At 47.0% G+C, this 23,463-nt stretch overlaps 1 protein-coding gene across 1 annotated transcript; it reads left to right on the top strand.

Moving 5' to 3' along the window:
- Window positions 1-6,824: 6,824 nt before the first annotated feature.
- Window positions 6,825-22,015, top strand: LOC119446700 (uncharacterized). Its single transcript, XM_049664336.1, has 6 exons — window positions 6,825-7,188; window positions 10,077-10,202; window positions 13,151-13,441; window positions 14,408-14,605; window positions 15,514-15,945; window positions 21,867-22,015. Exons 1-6 carry the CDS (start codon window positions 6,879-6,881, stop codon window positions 21,887-21,889), a joined length of 1,380 nt encoding a protein of 459 aa, XP_049520293.1. The 5' UTR covers window positions 6,825-6,878; the 3' UTR covers window positions 21,890-22,015.
- The last annotated feature ends 1,448 nt before the right edge of the window (window positions 22,016-23,463 follow it).

Below are 23,463 nucleotides of genomic sequence, written 5' to 3'. Positions count from 1 at the left end.
AAAGTGAAGTGTTTACACGGGTGAAAACAGCACACAAAAAAGTAAAAAAAATGAATGCAGTAAGTATTCGCACAGCAACACAGTAAACCTGTCATTATATAATATTAGCTAAAGCGTTACGAAGAAGTGAGTTATCGTTGATGGACACAATATTGGCGGGAAGGTGGTTCCATTCAGTGGATGTTCGAGAAATTAAAGACTGCAAGAAAGTGTAAGTGTTAGACCTATCGATGCCAACTTTACGATGGTGATCGATGCGATGTGATAAGTAATGGGGTCGAAGAATGAATTCGTTGCTCAAGGTAGAATGATGATACAGCTTGTGAAACAGGACTAAACGTGATATTTTGCGGCGTGATGATAATGATGGAAGCTGAAGGTCGGACTTCATGGCTGTAATGCTTACGGTTCGGCTATAGTTAGAATTAATAAAACGAACAGAGTTATTCTGTACAAGTTCAATGGCGCTAATTAGTTTTTCGTGACATGGATCCCATACTGATGACACACACTCTAATTTTGGAGGAATTAGAGTATTGTGCAGCAATAACTTTAAAGAAGATGGAGCGCTGGAAAAGTTATGGTGTAGATAACCAAGCATGCTGTTAGCGTTGTTAATTACGTATTCTATGGGGGCTGTCCAAGTGAGGTTGGATGAAATAAATAAGCCCAGGTACATATATGAACTTACTGATTCTAAAGGAACGTTATTCAAACAGTATACATGCGGGCAGGGGCGGATCCAGGTTTTTTCTGAGGGGGGGGTCAGCTTCTGTCAATGATGATGATGATGATGATGATAGTAGCCTTACTTATTTACCTAAATTCACCGTTTCTGCTCACGATAAACCCGCGTTTTATACGTCTAGAGCAACACCTGTAGCCCACCGTGGTGGCTCAGTCAGCTCAGGCGTTGCGCTGCTGAGCACGAGATCGCGGGATCAAATCCCGGCCGCGTCGGCCGCATTTCGATGGAGGCGAAATGCAAAAACGCCCGTGTGCTTGCGTTGTAGTGCACGTTAAAGAACCCCAGGTGGTCAAAATTAATTCGGAGCCTTCCACTACGGCGTGCCTCATAATCATAACTGGTTTTGGCACGTAAATCCCCTGAACGAGGAAGAAGACCTGTGGTGAAGCCAGGTATCGGTTTCTCCGAGCTTATAGGAAAAGGACATTACCCAATACAGCCATTTGCTTGGCGGCGGTGCCTGCTAATACAGGGTGTTCAAAACTAAGCTTTATGCTTTTCTTAAAATTAGGCACGGGGAGGCACGCGAAGACCACCTTTGCAAATAAATTATGTAGCCAGGGGGGCATAAAGTGAGATGATAATAATTACTGTGAGCAGCCCAATTAACTAAAGTTGAACAATTAGTTTTTGTCGACTGCAGTAAGTGGGTATGTTTGTATTGAAAACTTAGGGGCAGTCGTGTTTCTTACTGCAGTAAATAAAAAGTTAATCATTCAATTTTAGTCAATTCGGCTGCTGACAGCGATAATTATCATCTCACTTTGTGTCCCCCTGGCCACATAACTTATATGCGCAGGTGGTCTTCACGTGCCTCCCAGAGCCTAATTTTAAGAAAACCATAATGCTTAATTTTGAACACCCGGTATATCTAGCCTGTATTGTTTCTTAAAATAAAATTTGGTATGATCTGTTGCAGGTTCGTTATAAATGCGTAAGCACGGGTCCGTCTTTGGAGTTCTATTGAGACACCTTGTTTTCCTTAAGGAGATTTTTTGTGTTCGGCTGAGACACCTTCGTTTGCTTTGGAGCTCCAACGCGGCAACCACTACGCTAGTTGTTTACGATATGCGAATCACCGTGTATGAAGACTCACGACGCCACCTACAAGAAGAACTATGTGGTGTATACGTAGTAGCTGAGAGCGCGAGCCAGCGTCTTCATGTTTTGTTTCCCACGCGATGCCATCCTTGGCCCGCGGGCTGGCGTTAGCCGCTAACGTTACGCTCCCCCACTTCGCAACCGCTGCTCGAGACTTCGCCCCGCTCCGCGAGAACGCCAACTCAGACAAACGGCTCCAGCGGCTTTGACCCTACTATGCTTAATGTACGGTAATAAAACTGCGAAGTTACAATGAAAAGCGTGTAGTGTACGAACGATACTGTGCTCGTACTGGATATTGTCAACGTGTAACTGTGATCACAATGAGTGCTACAGTTAAAAAAAGTTGCCCGTGCGTAGTTCTTAGTATAGCTGTTAGCTGTTATTATTTATACAGGGTTTGTCCGAAAAGTAATGTCAGTGAGTCGATTAAAAAGAAATGATTGATCAGATCGGTACAACACAACAAAATGTTTCAAAATAGGCTCCTCCTGCGTCGTTACATTGCCTTTAGCAAGATTTCCAACCATCGAAGGCGTCACGGTAGGCCTCCATAGGAATGTCCCTTGAGCCTTGGTGCAAGCCTTTTCGACTTTGCCAACTGTCACGAAATGACGTCCTTTCATGGGAATTTTCAAGCGCAGAAAGAAGAAGCCTGGGAGAGCCACGTCAGGACTGTAGGATGGCTGGGGAACCGTTGGCATCTTTCAATCGGCCAGGAAGCGGGTCACGAGGAAGGCGGTGCAGGCTGCATGGCGCGTTGTCATGGTGAAGTTTCCAATCGCCCCCGATATCAGGCCGGGTGCGATGATACCTTCGTTTGAGTCGCTTGAGCACTTTCACGTAGAATTTGGCGTTCACGGTTGTGCCATGGGGTACAAACTCATGGTGGACAAGGCCACTGATGTCAAAGAACACAATCAGCATGGTCTTGACCTTTGACTTGCTAATTCTGGCCTTCTTGGGGAGAGGGGTCGCCGAGCTGTGCCACTTGGCACTTTGCCTTTTTGTTTCGGGGTCGTATTCAAACACCCAAGTCTTGTCACCTGTGATGACATTGTCCAAAACGTGGGGGTCACTTTCGCACAAGTCCCAAACCTCCTGGCACGTTTCAACTCGGCTCGATTGTTGGTCGTCCATTGACATTTTGCGCAAGATCCTCGTGCACACTTTTCACATCTGAAAAATTTTCGTCAAAATCTCGTGAACGGTACTTTTTGGAATGTTTACTGTCTGTGCCAGTAAACGGACACTCAAACGAGAGTCTAAGTACAAAAGATATCTCGCGCGCGTCACATTTTCGTCGGTGATGGTCATTGATGGCGGTACAGCGCGGGCTTCATCGCTGACCTCTTCACAACCTTCTAAAAATACCTTGTGCCCCGGTAAACTTGACGTTCTGACAAACAATTATCACCAAAAGCCGTCTTTATCATAGGAAAAGTTTCCACTGCAGACTTGCCGAGTTTCACACAAAACTCGATGGCAGTCCTTCGTTCGAACGAGCGCTGCATTACGGCTTGCACGGTAAATGAAAATGAGTTGACGAAAAACCTTGTCCTTACTCTCCAGATGGTCGCAGACGACGGAGCGACCGCGCGTGCGTAAGCTGACTTCCCCCTCTACCAATCCCAACTGGTCTTAGCGCGCTGCGACGTATAGTCGCTTCACAATATAATCACTGACATTACTTTTGGGACAAACCCTTTATATGAACATTTCAGCAAGTGATCTCTTTCATTAAGCAGGTTGGTCGCTGACCCGATGACAGCCAATGAGGCAACCGATGGCACCCCACGGGGCAATTAAGTTGATCAGGCGCGAAGGCGCTGGCGCGGACATCGGCGTGCTTGGCAAAAGAGACGTCCCCGCGTTCATTCGACGCCACCGACGGGACGAATAAGGCACCGCCGGCGCCAGGAGGTCCAAGGTGTTCATGAGAAAAAATAACTACGGCAACTTCGCGACATCACACCCCGACGGAATACAACTAAGCTTGTGAGCGAGCTATAGCTTTACTTCTACATGGCTGATATCACTGGTACTCACGAAAAATACTTTTGAAGAATGCTGGTGGCCATATTTTTTGCGACAGAGCCATCCCACTGTCAGCGAGGGGGCGATGCAGAAATCTGAGGGGGGGGTCAGGACATCCGGACATCCCCCCTGGATCCGCGCCTGCATGCGGGGCATTAGTAATCCTGGCTTCATGCATATATAGATTTAGAATTACTAATGTTAAATTTCGTTAACGATATTTCACACCAGTTAGAAATCGCAGTAAGATCAGAATTAATGTCGTCAGAACCTTTAATTTCGCGGAAAATAACACAGTCATTGGCAAAGAGGTGAATGTTAGAAGATATTTGAGAGGGGAGGTCATTAATGTAAATTAAAGAGAGTAATGGACCAAGTACAGATCCCTGAGGTACACTAGAGTGCACCTCAGAAAGCGAAGAGTTGTGACCGTTAACTGAGACGAATTGTGAACGATTAGTAAGAAAGCATTCAATACATTTTAAAACATTAGGCTCAATGTTAAGATGACTAAGCTTATGAAGTAGCAGTTTATGACAAACGCTGTCGAAAGTTTCGACAAATTCCGGTGTAAAAAACAAGTTAGATTCAAGGAATTCTGTCAGCGCTTTAACGATAATATATGTTCTTGTAACTTACAGCATGTACTTGTTAGAGAGATGGGGCGATAATTAATGGCCATGACTTTGCTGCCTGACTTGTGAAGAGGAACCACCTTCCCAATCTTCCACTTATAAACTCTGTGAGCATCAAGAACAACAACAACAAAACGTACTTGGTATGTTTGTCGCCACGTTGACATACTGCAGTAGGTGACGCAAGAGTCCCTCTTTACACCGTGCTATTCCTACTCTTTCAATCTGCAGACCCGCTCGCTTTGGAAACAATAAAGGTGAGGTAGTGCGTGTAACTGAAGACTTCATGAACTGCATTCCGGGTCTTCTGTGAGGCTCTGTGGCTAACGCATTTAAGGGAACGTTTTGGTGCCAGTGAGACGCGCAGATGATATTGCGATGCGTGTGCCACGTGCGCATGCGCGGATGGCATCTTGCCGGATCGGACCGAGCATCGTGTCACGTGTTACAGCGTTCTAACTGCACAACGCAGGCGAAGTGACGTCTCCGGACGCGAAGATGCCCGAAATACGGAAGGACCTGTTCAGAGCTCAAGTTGGCGCCATAATGACCAAGAAGACGACGTATTTGCGGCGCAGCTACGTTGTCGTTCCGGTGCTGCTGCTCCTGCAGGTGTTGATGCTGGGCGCCGAAGAGATGTACCTGCGTACCGGCACGCTGGCATGGGCGCGCGTTGAAGCGCTGTTCCCCAATTTCAAGACTCCTGTCGGGCAACCGCGTGAGTCGCCGCTCCGCGAACACACTTTCTCTTATCGTTTTGTTTCATGTTTGAAAGAAATGAACCGCGGACACAGAAGAGAAAGAATAATGAGTTCCGGAGAATGCTTTGTAGGCAAAAGAAAGGAAAAAAAAAAAAAGAAAAACAAGAAAAAGACAGCTAACACGAGAGACCAGTGGCGACACCGCTTTAAGGTTCATGCAGTATAGCTAGGCGTGACATCATGGATTTTTACAGCACCTGCTCAGGCCTAGTTATCTTTTTAACGGTAATCATGGACAGCATTGCATTTTAAGAGAGCCAAAGACTGAACTTAGCAGGGTTAAATAACTTCTATGCCGCAACAGCCCAAATATGAAGAAATGCCTTGAAATCTGTGATGCCACACCGACGGGCCGGCACTGTGATTTCGTCGTGAAATTAAAAAAAAAAAACGAAACCATGCCGTTGTTTTCTATTCCGATAACCAAGCTACTTATCGGGAAATTTCCTTAGCTTATCATTTGTACACTTCAATTAAAAAAGCAAGTAAATTCCCATATGCTTCCTTGGCTTCACTGTCTGTTGGCTTTATATGATTGTGAGCAAAAAAAAAAAAAAAAAATCGGACGCTTCGGTTTCCCTTGGTCTCGTTCATTGCTGCGCGAGGGTCTCGACTCCTGCACATTCGATGCCTTCAGATAACATACAAGGATTTATTGGTCAGCTGCCTGCTCCTCAAAGTTCAGGTACTACGTGATGTCATCGGTCAAATAGACGTTGCACATTCGCCACCCTGGCCATGACTGGCGCTAGCTAACAATTCCCGGGTTAGATCTTGTACGCACACATAAATAGTAGGCTTGTACGAATATTTGATATTCTCCAATATTCGATCGCATATTATGGCATTTTATATTCCATTCGGCTTGAATTTCAGTATTCGAAGTTTTAGAAGTTGTGGGGTCCATTGGTCGCTTATTCCCGGCGGTCGCTTATTCCCGCTTATTCCCGGCGGTCGCTTATTCCCGGCGGTATGAACGAAGCAGTAGTAGCAGCCTGACCGCAAGATCCTATATACCTGTTTCGTAGCGCTCTCTTCCGCTTCAGGGATCATTACTTGCCTCGCGAAAACCTCGTGAGGGAGACACGTACTGTTGCAACTTCGACATCTTTAATTTGCATTATGTATAGCGCAAGTGCCTAATGTGGTAGTTTCGGTTAAAGTTCAGTTTAACCGGAGTCAAAAATATGAGTCCCGTTTCACCCAAGTTTGCTAACATTGTGTCTATGGTCGGCTAATAAAGGTTGTTACCATTGTTCCGCTTATCCGGCACTTCCGTTTAGGTGAGTATCGTTTATCAGGTGTGCTCTGTCTATAATACGTGACTCCTGCGATGACGTATGCGCGCAGAACAATCTGGTCTCGAGCACAAACGGCTCTTGAAGCATCGTTGTACGCTGCTTTAAAAGGCATAAAATGTGGAATGCATTACGCTTGAATACAGTGCCTGGTGCTCCCGTTTTCATATTAAAAACAAACAAACGAGCGAAAATCAAATTGTCAAGAGCACCCCAGAGTTTCGCGCTCAGACCGCAGCTCAAAACGACACTGTGTGTATGCGGCGCCATTTTCTCAGCGGAAAAGGTGAACGAGATTATGGTGGCAGCGGTGGACAGCGCGGCATTCGAGCTGCACACGGCCATCTTCGCGCAGCGACTGGCCAGTATGGTGCTGGTTCCGGTGTCGATGTCGCTGACCGGTTCGGCGTACGTCGACCTGCCGGTCAAGGAGCGCGTGAGCGGCCTCAAGCTGGTGCAGCTCATGACCGGCCTGTCCTCCGAGCGATACTGGTTGTCCACCTTCGCCACGGACCTACTGACGCACGTCGTGTCCTCCCTGTTATGCACGCTGCCGCTGCTGTTCCTCGACCGGGACATATGGTTCTGCAGGGACCACTACAAGCTCGGTACGCACTCGGGTGCGAGGGTTCTGACCGGTGTCTTGACGTTGTTCTTGCGCATAAAAACATATTTTGGTACTTTTCTTTGTGACGTGATTTCTGAAAGCTAGAAGCCGTCACTGCTTCACGGACTTCGCCGCAACGTTGTCCGACCGTGGCCGTATGAATGACGAATGAATAAGTTTGCCCAAAACGCATATTTCACTAGCGGTGACTTTCAGTCACCAGTGGTTTATTCCTCTCTTGCGATGCCACGCTTTGGCGCCTGTACGTTCGATTGCTTCGCAGCCTGAAATATAGGCGGAGAAAGTTGAGAAAGTTAGTCGGGATTCGTGGTTACTGAAAGGGCAGGCGTGCTAGAACGAGCACAAGTACGGGAACGAACGAACGGAACGAACGAACGAACGGAACGAACGAACGGAACGAAACGAAATGAAACGGAACGGAACGAAACGGAACGGAACGAAGTGCGTGTTCGTATACTGGTGACCGCGTTAGCCTGCCTCTCAGCAACATGAGGCGGAAAGATTGCCTCTGTATCGGCCTCCACGGGCAGCACAGTTACAAATCGGGATGCAACTTCCTTTGTTATCATCAAGCGATAAGAAGACATTAAATTTGCTTGGCGAATTGGGAAGGTGGGAGTGGGGGAAAAGTTGTGGGTTCGCGGGAAGCAGAGTCTATAGCTTGTCCGCCATATTGCTTACATGGTCAGGCGTTCGAATCCTGTAAAACCTAGTGGGCCGACCGCATCTCTCCTGCAATCGTACGCCCCTGCAGTTATTACACCACTGCGTGTGCATGCCTTCGTGAAAGATGCAGAGGAATCGAGGTATCGCGACAATAAAAGGGAACGTAGGGTGCATGTACTCCAGCAGGAGGGTTATTGTCGAATTTGAGGGCGACACGGCAGGTCGTTTGATCAATGACATTGCAGTGTTCATAGAGTTTCCTACAAAAAACAAATTACTAAAGGGAAGTATTGTCTGCGGGAGCTGCGAATACGTATGACAGTTCAGTTAGCATGGCAATGATCGCTAGTATATAATGCCTAAAGCTAGTCCTTCTGTTGCGCGTTAAGGATGGAACACTTCCCAGCCCATGCGTGTTCCTTACATTAATTTTGCTTCCGACGAGGAACTGCTGAATTATTGAACAAGGCATATGCACTATATATGTATGCTATATATGTACAGTATGTTTTATGTGTATGTCATATATTTACAGCACGTTTAAATGTATATGTGACATGTACGGGATTATCAGAGATGTATAAGAATATATATAGCAGCGTACGTGTAAAACGCAAAATGTTTGAGACAAGAAATAGCTGGCGCCGCTTTCGTGCGTCAAATATATATTTTTTATCATGCCAATAAAAAAAAAATGAAGCTTTGAGGGAGCGTAAGTGTCACTGTACATCAAGGGGTGAGTGACTTCAGTGAGTTACTTGGCTGTGCGAGAGTTATGCAGTACACTGTATCTCACAGCTGACGCCATGTCTTATCTGCGAGTTCATTACACTCAATAATTTACGTTTTCTATCGTTGCAGTCTACTGTGTTCTGTGGGTAGCTTTTCTTTGACTATGAATGAAAACTTGAGAAAGCATATATCAGTGAAAAAAAAAAAAGATTTCTATGAAGACGCGTGCCCACTTACTTGTGTACACATTTAGGAGGCCCCGGAGGTCCTCTGTGTACTTATCCATTTCTATGTTATTTCTCATTTCCGCGCTGCAAAGTGACCCAACGTAATAGACTAAGACGTTGGAGGACCTTGGACGTAGTGGAGCGTAGACAAGGTGTACGTCAGGTTCGAACAAAAGCAGGTTTAACACGACTGTGCCTGTCAGGTGCCAGGTGCGCCGGCCAGTATACGAGCGCCAGAGCACGCAGCTGGTCTTTATACCGCGGCGACCGACCATGGTCACGTATTGTGTAGCTAAGACGTATCGCAAGTACCATTCATTCATTCATTCATTCATTCATTCATTCATTCATTCATTCATTCATTCATTCATTCATTCATTCATTCATTCATTCATTCATTGAGATTGAGTCATTGAAAGGAGCACTGAGGCTATCAGGTATACGCTGTAGTAGAGGGCACCAATCTTTTTTTGCCACCTAGGACTCTTTAACGCGCATCCAGATCTAACTCCATTGTAATTATTGGACCAAAGCTAGAGTATGCATGTATATCATGGGATCCTTACACTAAGTCAAATATCACGCGTCTTGAAAAAATACAAAGAAAGGGAGTTTAGTTTATATTACAGAAATTCGCAAGACTGGACTCTCCCTCTAAAATTATGACAGAAAATTCTATACCTACTTTTGAATCACGCCGAAAGCAGCTCAGGCTTGAATTCCTTTCCCTCCTTCTCAACAACAAGGTTGAAATGAAACCATCGACTTACATAACGCCTGCAATAACACGGCACACTAGACAGCATCATCTTGAGTCACTAACACCCTATTATGCTCGAACTCATACGTTTAAATTTTATTTTTTCCCCCGAACAATATCGAACTGGAGCGACGATATATAGACACAGTGTGACTAAAAATTGCATAAATTTGTACTCGCTTGTTCCTGATTTGCTCACTATTGTTTGTATGTATTCTATTGCCCCTCTGCTTGGACCGAACGGTCTGCAGTATGTACTAAAAATAATAAATAATTCGGCCGCCACCACGTAGAATCGAACCCACTACACTACGCTCAGTAGCCGAGCGCAATAGCCATTCAACCACAGCAGCGGATCATTCGCGAGTGCTAGCACGATTTTCTGCTGCGCTTTTCTACACCTTTCGGGAACAGCCTCATTTATCCGACTCTGATGCCTTTTGCTAGTTTCTGACGCCACTTTCTGTTTGGTTGTGCTCGCAGGTACCACCTTCGGGCTGTACTTCATGTTCGGCTGGGCCTTCTTCCCGGTGACGTACATTTCCTCTCTCATGTTCGAGTCGTCCCTGCTCGCCTACTTCTCTCTCGTCAGTTTCGGCGCTCTCTTCGGTGAGACATGTCACTTGTGGAACATCTAGTATATACGTACCGCTTCCGATCGCGGAGCATACAATGTTGAATTTCAAAGTGCGCATAACTGTACTGGACATATTGGAATCAAAGTTCGTTTACGTGAAATCGATACGAGGGTGTTGAAGAAGAACGCGGGATGAAACACCTATAGATAAGTTGCTGCGACCTATTACGTACGTAGCACGTTACGGACGAGCACAAAAAGGCAAAGTGGCAGGACACACTTTGCGCCAAGCGTGTCCTGTCATTGTTTCTTTTTTTCCTCGGCCGCAACGCGCCAGAAGTTGCTCGGCATTGATCACCAACAAGCCCAAATAGCCACCTTAGTAAAGCAATAGACCTATACCCGCGTTTACACGAACTTGCCTTTGTCGCTTTGAGATCGCAGTGCAATTAGTAGTCGAGGCGAGAAGACAGAGCGTGCGCAAATGGCTTCTGTGGTTCTATTCCGGACATTTTCAAAATCTACCACGTTGTTTGAATTCACCATCTTGCCAGCTCTGATCTGATTGGCCCTCCAAGACTGCTCCTGCTTCTCTGATTGGCTCAAACTCCACCATTGCAAACTTTGACACCATGTTGGAATTTGACAATGTCCAAAATACATGGGGGAAGGAAATTAACTACAGGAGAGGGCATTACGTCACGAAGCCAGCCTTGTCAAGCGAACGCTCTGTGAAGCCGTTCCCTTCGCTTTTTCCCTCGCAGTATAGGCCCAACACGTGACCTCTCAGACTCGGCGTATTAGCCGTGAATGTTTGGTTCGCGGTAGTTTTTATTCGATGCGGCACTTGTTCGGCTGCCCTGCCGTAGATCAGCTTGCAGAGCGGGAGCACTACAGCCTACCGCGCACTTTGATGTGACGATCGCGTGTTGGGCCAACACGTTTGGCTTCATTCGTGCTGCTTAGTGCTCTCTCTAACCTGTTTACTTCTTCCATGCCGAAATACCACCCTTGGTTGCTAGTTGCGCACCACCAGCCCCCCTCCCCGACCCTGTCTCTGATTTGCACCTTGCACAGCGGGTCGGGCTGAATCACCCTGCCCCGTGCTTGCGGATTGCTCGGCTCGACACGCTAGCGTCTGTACCCGTGCCTACGTGAACCCTAAAAGGGCGGGTCGAGCCAGGTGATGGGTCAGACGAGGTCGTCCTGACTTGCCAGAGCGCGTCAGCACGATTTTAGCGAATCAAACAGCAGCACCTTCCCGCGTATAGAGGCGGGCGAGGGGAGCGAGAGAGAGAGAGAGAGATGTAGAGCACGCAGCAACGTTATGAATATTCATCATTGAATTTTAGCTAGAATTATTAGCTATTACCGCGCAGTGCGTGACTTACACTGCCATAAATAATGTGCTGCCGAGGACATAACTTATCTAGCTCTAATTTAGCTCAATTTTGAAGAATAGCTTGATATAACGAGTGTACTTTTTATGACATAGCGAGCACACTTTAAACACGGTAAAAGAGCACATTCTCACGTATTAACGCGATAGCGTTTAGGGCCCCGTGTCGCAGAAAATCCGGCGTTGGCAACCGGTGTGTGATCGCGGGTGGCGGAGAAAATCATCCAACCACATCGACCGCGCAGGCCCTCCACGTGGTGCAAGGTATTGGTGAACAAAAATTAAATTTCTTACAGTGAAATCCGTCAGAAAAAACGGTAAAGTGCGACTTTACCATTCAGCGTCGGATTCGCCGTCAGATTGTTTACCAATCGGCGTCGGATTGTAATTTGAAAGTACGAGAAAACCTAATTCTGCTACGAGGAAACTCAAACACAAACCCTTTTTCGAGCATTTCTACCAGACCTGCGCGCGTCGGGGCAATAGCAAACAATTAATAAAATAATAAAAGAGGTGCTAGGGCCTTCACATTTTAATTATGTTGCCCCTAAAAAACGTCTTTCCAGCAATGCATTTCAGTTTAAAAGTGAAGCCGACTTTAAGGGGATCGGTGTAAGCTTGGTCTTTGTAAGCTGGCTTTTCCACGTTCAGTGTTGCAGTGAATGAAGCCTACTTGCCGTATGCGAACAATGCGGTGCGAACGGGTCCCGATAACGCTATCGTGTTCTACTCTTAAAGGCGAAGCTTAATCGTCCTCCAATTTTATAGATAACTGGATCTGTTTACTGTGGTTAATGGCAACAGCAGCGCAGGCATTGATGTTCGGTCATTTTTTGTTACTGTTTGAAGGTAGCATCGTTATTGCCGTAAAATTTACAGCGACAACGTAAATTTTACTGCGAGCCTATGATCGATGACAACGTTATAAGCTTGACGAAAAATGTTCCATACACAGCTCAACTTCTGCGGATATCTAAATCGTTTAGGGCAAAACGTGCTGGTTAACTATACAATGCGAAAATGTGCACCTTCAACGAGATACTAAAGCGAAAAATAGTTTGAGATGTATAGTGAATTACCCTTCTGCAATAACAAAAAAGGAAAAAGAAACATTGTTACTGTGTGCTAAAGCTCGGAAAGCCAGAACAGACGCAATAACGAAAGATGGGCTTAGACGCTGCCTTGAAGTTCACGCACCAGCACGCCATGACGTCACGAATATTGTACGGGTCTGCTCGGGCCTATTAAATGTTTAGAGCGCAACTCTTAGGCGCCAGTTCCTGCGGCGAGCGTCGGCGTGTTCCCTCGTAACCGAGCGAACAAGTGTAGCGAAGGATGAAAGCGAACGCGGAGCGCAGCGGGCGATGAAAGACGGCGATAGCGAAGAGGGCGCCAGAAGGAAAACGGAGGAGGAGGGTATGGCGAAAGCGTGAGAAGAAAAGCGTTGTGCCGCGCAAGACGGGCTGTGCGGCAAAGATGGCTACGAGATGGCGCCAGAGTAGAGCGCGTCGTCTGTATGGAAGCAAAGCGCTGCATGAGCAGAGGTCTGTCGTTATTTATACCGGGACGCACGCAATGCAGGCACGGTGCTCAACGTATGCATCAGCGTGTTCGCGCCGCGCACGGTGTCGACGTACCGGCCGCGGCGCGACCTGGACGGCTACTTGGAGATCGGCTCGCTGCCGCTGCGCATCATGCCCCAGTTCACGCTGGCCCGCGGCACGGGCCAGTTGCGCAGCGCGTACCTGGAATACGCCGCCTGCTGCCACCTGGGGGCGCAGTTCCTGTTGCAAGTCTGCAACTACACCTTTCTCAGCCCGGCGACGCGCGGCGAGGCGCACATCGTCACCAGGATACTCAAGTGTTGTAAAGGTACGCGTGCGGGTGGTGATTATCGGCGATTTCGAATGGCATATACCATTTCGACAGCACGCCATTTTGTCATTTTGACAGCACGCCGCCGCCCATAGCGGTGCTGCAACAACATTGAAAACAGTTGATAGGCTGGTCACCTTATATACGAAAGGCTAGAGACGTCACTCCCCACGTCACAAGCTGCCGTCGCCGTGGCAGCTTGCGCAACAGTAATATTTACCGGGAAACGTTTGCGGGCAGCACTACACGTGCTTCGCATTGTTATCAGGAGCGCCTTATTATCAATTCTGTGGTTCGGATGCTTGTTTTGAGCTCGTTCTTTATTGAAACGTATGCTCTTCTGTATGTTGTATGCGTGTTTCCAAAGAATGTATGCACTGTTCGCTTCACTTTGCTGAGTGCTTGTAGCCTCTGCCTGACGGGGGTATGTGCCATTGCATTTAGGGGTATGAGCCATAGATGATAGTTTTCTGTCGACGTTACGCCACGATGAAATCCCGGAATCCTAGCCAAAAGGCAGCTGCACTGTAAAAGCAAAAAAAAAAAAAAAAAAGCCTTTCCACCGTGAAGGAGACTTAATAATCCAGAAAAGACTCAAACACGAAATACGTGTCACGACGCCGCCAAGTTCACGCGCCAGCTCTCCGCGACGTCGTAAATGTCAATGGCGTCAGCTCAGGGCCTAGTTAATATTCTATCGGTAAAAATCGACCGCATTCTTTATATAGAACTTGACAAGTTTCAAGAGCTCTTTTACTGAGCTACAACGGCCCAATTACGAAAACATTATTTGAAAGCCTTGACGTTACACTGACGCAGCGTCGGGGCTTCAAAGTCTGACTTTCTTTTTATCTACAATCTATATACCCGTGAAATGAACAGACATAGATTTTTGAAAGAATATTAGTCTAAACTGATTCAGTGTTTTGTTGTGCCTTTTAATGTACACTCCGTGGCGCGCAGTTCGATGCGACCACATCTGCCCCGTGTACGAGGAGCAGCACAGCGGAATCGCGCCGCGCAGCAACTCGCACGTGTGGGACCTGACCATCTTCTTCCTGAGCGGACTGCTCTACCTGATGCTGGTCATCGGCTGGGACATGCAGACGCAGGGAAAGTTCGACCCGCACACCCTCGAATCCTTCTTCGCCCAGGAGCCAGGTGAGGGGCACCACGCTGTATGGGGGTCAGTCCCCGTTGGAGACGGGGGCCATTGACGAGCATCGTTTGTCAGCGGCGGTTACGTCGACCCAGTGTCCTGGTGCCGCTTCTGAAACTCCTCCCCCTACTGCCATCGCGGCTCCTTTTTCTGCTGCTCTGGTCAATTCGTCGATTTCTCATTGGCTGCTCGAGGCTCCGTGTTCCTCTGTGATTGGATTGGCTCTTTTCCTTTTGATTTCTTTTCTTGCGCCGCGTGTTCACGCGCCGGACTGTCTTCGGCGTCGTCGTTTTCGGCGCGGCGCGGTAGAGCGGCACGCGCTCTCCTTGTCGTCTGCTTCTTGTTTGAAATGCAACGCACCTTATCGCACACCACAAATATCACCGTCGTGCATCACCGCACCGTGTCGCGCACCACAAAAGTCACCGCATTGTGTCGCGCACTACTCATCACACCCAGGTGGTCTTGGTACAGTCACGGACAAATGAAACGCGAACGAGAAATTGCAAAGTAATTGCTTCTCCGAAGCCTTATTGCTACATAGCGACAGCTGTGTGGCAATGAGGCTTTCCTATGGATGATGTTTGCTTACAAAAAAAAAAAAAAAAAAAAAAAAAAAAACTAAAAAGGAAAAAGTGATGCGCGCGTTTCGTTTAACTGGGCCCTATGTAGTGTAGCAGCCGAAGCAATCGCAGGAGCGGAGCGAGTCGATGAAATCGTGATGCATCGACCTCTAGGCTAATATTTGTGAAGCGTTGATGCTTGCCAGTATTTTTTCTAGGGCTTACAACGTTTGCACCTTCATCTAACGCAAAAAAAAAAAAAAAAAAACAGAAGTGTGAATCGTCGAGTAAGCTGTATACGCGTTTAAGTAATTAGATCCATCTTGCCGCTTCCTTGTTTAACGCAGACAAATCGGACAAGCCCGGCGGCAAAGAGCCCAGCAGCGAGGAGAAGAGCGTGATGGAGGAGAAGCAATTCGTGGCGGGCCTCATGCGCTACCTGCTCAGCGCGGAAGGCACCAAAGGAAAAGCGGCGCGCGCCACCCACTCCTCCGAAGGCGACGCTAGCGGCCGCTCTGGCGCCAGTGCCGGCGAGTCGGGCACCGAGCAGCAGGGCGGGCCAAACCGCGCGCCCGCCGGTCTCGTGGTGCTCGAGGCGACCAAGGCGGGCACCCTGGGGCCTCTCAGCTTCCACGTGCCGCCGGCCGAGGTGTTCGGCATCCTCGGTCTGGGCCAGGCCGGCCGCTCGCTGCCTGCTGCGCATCATCGCCGGCATCGTGCGCCCCGACACCGGCAACGTCTTCATCAACGGCATCGACGCCCGCCGAAGGCCACTCAACGTGAGTCCCCGCGTTTTCTCACCCGCTCCGGGTGAAACGCAAAAAACGCTTGCGTACCTAAGATCTAAGTGCACGCTAAAGAAACCCAGTTAGTTGGTCAAAATAAGTCCCCCATCACGCCGTGCCTCATCGATCGGATCGTGGTTTTGGCACGTAAAAAATGCAGAATTTAATTTGTCTCCCGCTCACACTTTCGAGCAAATAGAGCTTTCGTGCTGCCGCAGATGGCTCATCAACTGTGTTGTTCAGCTGCCGAGAACGAGGTCGTGGATCCAGTGTGTCGAGGCAAAACGAGTCGCGCTATACGTCAGAGCAATGACATAGTTACAGGTTTAACAAGCGCGCACCTTACAGACAGGACAAATGAGTAGACACGTGACAAGCGCTAGGGTGTTGTGTTTACTTATTCGTCCCGTCAAAAGTATGCGATGCTAAGCCTGCAAGTATGAGCTACCTATCCCAGCAATACGCTCTTTCAGTGACGTAGTGTTGAGTAGGCGGAGGAAGTGGCAGTGTCCACTTTGCCGCCTATATGTGCTGTCCGTTGCCCGCATTCACTTTAGATAGAGACGCCATATCGGGAAGAGGTATAGGCAAAGAAATCCTTCAACGCCATGTCTCTGTATAGCGGCTCCCGTGATTGGCGGCGCGTGCAGTACCAGCAGCAGGTGGGCTACTGTCCCCAGCAGGACCCTCTGCTGGACAAGTACACGGGCGAGGAGCTGGTGCTGCTCATGGCGCGGCTGCGCGGAGTGCATAAGCAGGAGCTGCAGGCCGAAGTACGCTACCTCGACTCCCGTCTCGGGTTGCGCAAGGCGCTATCGCTCAAGGTCTACAACTGCTCGTAAGCATACAGTCGCGAGCTGCAACGCCGCGCGCTGGTTACACTCGGTATATGAATGTTGAACATGCGCTCTATAAGCGTTGCATGCACACGGTGAAACGCTGTTATGAGGCAACGTCGCGGGGCATTCGAAAATTGACATTTAGGCAGGATGCTTGCATAAGGACGTGTCACCTCTTCTTTCTTTATTCGTTTAATCGATCGATATAGCAATAATCGCAGCCGCTTGTGCCAATTCAGCTGTGTTACCTGAAGAGCCAACTAATCGAGGCAGAAATGAGCGAAATTTTAGGGCTCCTTAATGAATCTGTGGTGTAGTATGCAGCTGCGGAGTTAAGGTATGTCAGTGCGAAGGCATGTCCAGCTGCCGGAGGACAAGAAAAAGCAGCACTCCATTTTCGGATTATCCGTCTACCAAAGTTCGTGACAATATGAGTAGGTCATTAAAAAAAAAAAACAGTCTGCGCAGTGCGGGATAAAAGTACGCGAAGAACCAGTGTAATTATTGTGGTATATTTCGGAGGCTGATATCTTGTAATTAGCTTCGCGTTAAAAATTCGCAGAATATCGTCGGTAAGTAATAAATAACGCAATTCCGCCTCTTCAGATGGATTACTTGGTTAGGTAGACATCATTTGTCCGACAGTATCCCATTAACCAGTTAACTAGAGCTTCCTCAATTACCTTCCTGAATATTTATGCTAGGAAACACATCGCTAGCTCTTCTAATCGGAGAAATAAAGATACCGGGCGTTTCGAGTCTTGCTATCTCCAGGGATCCCCTCTGGCACACTGAGCTGTTGGTTTACTGGTGGCGTTACCAGATTTCTCAGGCTATAACGAAAATAGTAAACCGTGGAGAGGCAGCGCCTCGATGAGCCGGGGGATGGGTGAAGGCTACGCGCACGCAGCCTTCACGAAGGAATTGAGGCAAAGGAATTCACGCCTCCGATGGATAATTTGTTTCTTTACAACGCATTCACCTAGTGGTGCAGCCAATGCCCTCCGCAGCCGCCACTGAGATGTGATCAACGCTAAAACTGGCGACGTGCTTGAAGAGCGTGCCGATCAAATCGACTATTTTAAGTCCTGCTGCTCAGCCTCAGGAATCGCTCAACTCAACTCATACGCCGCCTGTTGCAACACAGCAGCGGGTGTGGTGGCTGAGGAATACGTCGAAGTCGATGACGACGTGAGTCGCTCGGAACTGACGACCAACGGTGTTTTCTAAACCAACAAGAAAGGGAAAGAGACGAAGGTCGACAAAAGCAACAGTAGTAAAGAGCCTGAAGACGTACAAAAAAAAAAAAAAAAGGTTATAACGACAATGGGGGTAATAGCGACATTCAACACTATGGAACTGTGCTTGCATCGCTCCCTGGTTTCGCCACGGAGCCTGCGTGAACCTCAATGACAAGGTCGGCCGCAACCGCAAACTACGCCGGAGGAACTGTGCAGAAGGAAATTAGCGACTCATTTCACTAGTTATATGTTAAATTAATGGTAAATAAAATTTATCTGGACGTGCTTAGCCTGCTCTATCGGGAGCGGTACGGTGTCTGATCTTTGCAACGAAGTGACCTGTACAACGAAAGAGGTCGGAGGTTCCAAGCGCTTCTCTTATAAAGGCGTTCGACTGTACGTGCTTCGCCATAAGATATCGGGCTCACATTTTCCCGCAGACCGGCACATACCACTACCTGGGCCGGTATTTTGTAGCGATGCCTTTGCGATGCTAATGCCGCTTCGCGCTTTTCGTGCTTGATCAGTGGTCGGAGCGACGGTCCGCTCACGTTATCAACGAGATCAGCCGGCCGTGAGTGGCGGATGATAAGATTAGTAAAGAATAAAGCATAATTAACGCATCGCTAGAAAATACCTGCAATCCGGGTGGCCCCAATTGCTGTGAGAATCACCCCGCTGACGGCTCTGATAGCGAAGTGCGCAGACGGGCAGACAAGGCGGTCACTGACGCTGCTTCGCTCAAGCGTCTCCGACTACGCGAGCAGCATAAGCTAACGACACACCTAAGCAAGTTCGCGCCACATACCAACCAAAATGTACCTCTCTGCCGTCCATACGTTACCAAGCAGCACGGCAGCCGCAATCGCAACCAGGGGAGATCACCACCATGACAATACGACCGCTTCCACAGGTGTCAAAATTCGAGAGCGCCGTTACCGGGTCGATTACTGAAGCAAGCCTCAATCACCAATTTCAGCCAATGTAAGCGCATTTGCGCCTCTTTCTGTCCTTTATCGGTAGTTTTAATTAAGTAGAATCCGCTTATAAGGAAGCACATTTTATGCGACGATGGTGTCGGTTATATCCGGGCTCTACTTACTAAAATTAAATTGGGAGAAAATAAAGGAAGAAACTAAGGTGGCCAATCAAAAGTATCACTTAAGGTTGGGCCAATGTAGACCCAGTGTAGGGCCAACGTTAACCAATGTAGGCCTCACCAATAGAGATTCAAGATACAAGCTGATATTGAAATATAATTCCTAAAATCGTCGGTGACAGCACTATTTCATTCCTGGATTTGGACTACTCGAGAGGTGGTTGTTACTTGCACGAGAAATCAAAATGCATAATTAAATAATGCACAATATTTATCACCATTTTAACTAATCACTTAAGCGCATACATTGGAATTCATGAACTCGGTAAGTTTTCATGACACTTAGGTTCACTTGGAACGATCTTGAAACTTAACATCAGTTTTGTTATAAGCGCCATCACGATTTCGGTATCAAGCTTTCGGCATGAATGCGCTGTTCTGTCACTTATTTTATACATGACGCCGCTTTAGTAGTGCAGGGAAAATTTAGCCGGAACACCAATTCACTTCGTCGCGCTATTAAGGGAACGCATATGTCGAAACTGGCGCCAGCTTCAGAATTCCTTTTGAACTGACCGGCTCCAATTCCCAAAGTACAATATGTGCCATAAAATAATTCGCGAATATTTAGCGAATTATTCTTGCTTTTTAGTCAATTACAATAGGATCTCATTAAACAAAACCTCAAGAAAAACATATTCCAATTAACAGGAGTTCCGTTTCCTCAGAAAGATGTGCAGAGGATCACCACTATACTCATGCACCCTCTAAACAGTGTTAGATGTAAAAAGCATAAAAAGTGAATGTAGCAGCTAGTTTGTTCCGTGTTTTGGGTGTGGCCAATGGCTACTGCATTGACTAGGCTTCGCTAGCTTCGGTTTCGAGAAGGGGCCGGGGACGTATCGAAAAAAAGGCCAACCAAGTGTCGACGTTAAAGAAGACAAGATAGACGTAATGGTGGTTCAAATGACTCGATGATTAAATGTTGACTATATCTGTCTATTCTGTCTCTTTCTGTCTCTTTTTCATGTTCATTAATCACTCATTTCGTATCGTATATCATGCGCATTACGTCGACTCTGTCCTTTAGCAGTCGACACTTGTTTGACGCTTTCTTTTTTAATACGTTAGAATTAGCAGTGTCAAAATGAAAAAAAAAGAAAAAAAGCTATTATCCTTGCACTCTGCCGCGCAACGCTTGAAACAGCGAAGCTGGGCGATCGTAGCACAGCATCTTCCGGAAGTGCTCGCGAACTTTTCATCTTATTAATCATGATGATGATAACTTCTTTTCGCGCGTCTCGGACTTACGGCCGTCACTGCGCGTTGCATAGCGCAGCTTGCAACACCGCGTTCCAGCGTTGGAATGACGACAACGCGTCCCAGCAGACCCGCTCCGTGAATGCGTCTCTCTCTCTCTCTTTCGCTCTCATTTGCTTTATCTCTGAGCCTGCCCGGCGTACCTCCAGCAGCGGGGCCCACTCCTGCAGGAGTTCCGCCGCCTGGGCCTCCCCTCTGGCAAGGAGGAAGATCTCCTCTTCCCCGGCCGACACCACCTTTCTGCACTTCGAGGCGTCGTGGAGTTCCTTGACTCGTCAGGGCTCTCCGCACGCCTCTAAGGACATTTCTACAAGCGGGAAGGCCTCACGGCCTCCCACCCCACCCCGGGCCTGACCGGCCTGGCACAACACCCCTGCAGACTCTGCAGCACACCAAGGCCTTCCATCTCGGCCTGATACGTGCCGCCTATGCCTGCCGGTTTTGCTTCGCCCAGCCATGGCGACTCCACTCTATCCCTTCTTTCGCTCCCACTTACCCCTCCCCGTTGGCGCTGAGCCGTGCTCCCTCAAGGGCTGCAGAAGATAGCGCCAACCTTTCCCTTTCCCTCAAGAACCACTTATCATCATCTCTCCCGAGCTTAGCGCGCAAAACCTCTTCACCTCGCAGAGCAGGAGCGCGCGAACGCACCAGCTGTGGACGAAGACGACGACGCTCGAACGCAATCATATGGCTCGCATAAATGCATGTTCCGCAAGCGTGCCTGTATAGCCTAGTGGTTACGACACTCGTCTTGGGACCGTGGCTACGCGGGCTCGAATCCCGCCTCGGCAGAAAGTTTATTATCTTTTGATAGTTTCTTGATGCGAATCGCAAACCCCAAATTACGGCTGGCTTTAAACAGCTTCGCTGTTAAAAATGTGTACGTGTGTGTGAAGCTTGAAGAACCGGTCACGTGTTAGAAGCATATGGTGCAACTGACGGTGTATCAAGGGACTTCATGAGTGTGGTCTGCTCCGGACCAAATATGGTGCAAGGCGTGTGTCGAGGGTGATCTCCAGAACGATACCTTGCAATGTGGTGAGCGTGGTTTAAATGACAAATCCAGGATCTCAAGAAGTGCTACGTAATACTAACGCATTTCTCTTGCATTTACCGCTAAATAGTAACTGATCTTCTTATTCTGGAAGTGGTTACAAGATAGCCAGGGATCCCAGATACTCCAAGTACGTGTGAAGTCAGCAAGAAAACCTTGTCTCGAAAAGCACGCAAACTCATCCGGGATATAGCGCGCGCACGCGTATATATATGTGTGTGTGTTAGCGCATACTGGGCCCACTGGGCATACTCGGCCCACCTCACTCTCCCTGTCTTGAAAAATATTCCTAACTACACCACTGCAAAGTAGCATGGTCGAAAACGTGAAAGACCCTGTTGGCGACGGGGCCGTTGTTACAGAAGCACGCACCGGCGCAAGCTGACCGTGGCCATGGCCCTCGCGGGTCGGCCACCCGTGCTCGTTCTGGACGAGTGCACAGCGGGCGTGGACCCGGCCACCCGGAGCCGCCTCTTCCAGTCGCTGGGACGGGTGCACGACGAGTGCAACCTCACCGTACTCTTCACCTCACGTCGGTGAGGATGGCGAAGTAGCCCCTCGTGACCTCTGAGTCTTCATTCTAATGTCTTTGAAACTTGACATACCACTCACCGTACTTGACACACCAATCGCATTTCCCGAGTTCCGTTTGCTTGTATGTGCGCTCTTTTGTTGTTCGGGTACATTTGTACCGAAAACTGTAACCCACTCCTGCTTAAGGCCTGGAATTGAGGCTAGCAGTACTCAATCAAATAATAATCAATAAATAAATAAATAAATAAATAAATAAATAAATAAATAAATAAATAAATAAATAAATAAATAAATAAATAAATAAATAAATAAATAAATAAATAAATAAATAAATAAATAAATAAATAAATAAATAAATAAATAAATAAATAAATAAATAAATAAATAAATAATAAATAAATAAATAAATAAATAAATAAATAAATAAATAAATAAATAAATAAATAAATAAATAAATAAATAAATAAATAAATAAATAAATAATAAATAAATAAATAAATAAATAAATAAATAAATAAATAAATAAATAAATAAATAAATAAATAAATAAATAAATAAATAAATAAATAAATAAATAAATAAATAAATAAATAAATAAATAAATAAATAAATAATAAATAAATAAATAAATAAATAAATAAATAAATAAATAAATAAATAAATAAATAAATAAATAATAAATAAATAAATAAATAAATAAATAAATAAATAAATAAATAAATAAATAAATAAATAAATAAATAATATTGCGCTTACGGTTGCTTTGCTGTCGCTTAAGCTTCGAGCGCATTTTTATGACCAGGCTGCTCTAGATCTCCTGCTTATTCAGTGTATAACTTATTCCAAAGTGAGTCTTTTTTTCGAAAGAGACGTCTCCAGAGCTTTGGCCATTTCCATTCACTCCCACAACTGAAACTTTACGTGCTCAAGGATACATAAAAAATGCCGTGAGGAATAATACTGTTGTTCTCGTGATTCCCGCGTCAGATTTTGGAAACCTTTTTGTCGTGATAAAACCCTGCTCGTTGCCTGTGCCATTGCTCTATTATAAGAACGCTTTTCCGTAAAACTATGCAACAGTGAACTATTGTGCAACCTTGTCCGTTTCTAACTCGCGGTTGCTAGAGACGCTCCTCGTTGATGTATGGTGTAAAAGGCTGCAGGATTGGTGGAAAAAGGTGGCAAAATAAATCTGTCAGGGAATTACTAAAGTTGACACACTCGTAAATTTGCCTTTATGGCAATGCGACACCAGTCGCAGCCACCATAGAGAGAGAAAATATCTATGTATTCAAAAGTAGCGAAAGTTGGGCGAGTCGGCATGCCTTCATTTTTGGGAAAGTTACAAACAGTGCGGAAAAAAAGAAAAACATAGACAGTCAGGCATAGAAACAGGCAGGATAAGCGCTGCATGCAGCACTATCA

Source organism: Dermacentor silvarum, chromosome 3, assembly GCF_013339745.2.
Source record: "Dermacentor silvarum isolate Dsil-2018 chromosome 3, BIME_Dsil_1.4, whole genome shotgun sequence".
NCBI classification, from domain to species: domain Eukaryota; kingdom Metazoa; phylum Arthropoda; class Arachnida; order Ixodida; family Ixodidae; genus Dermacentor; species Dermacentor silvarum.
Note: the sequence above shows the minus strand (reverse complement) of the source record. Positions and strands in the feature narration are given on the sequence as shown.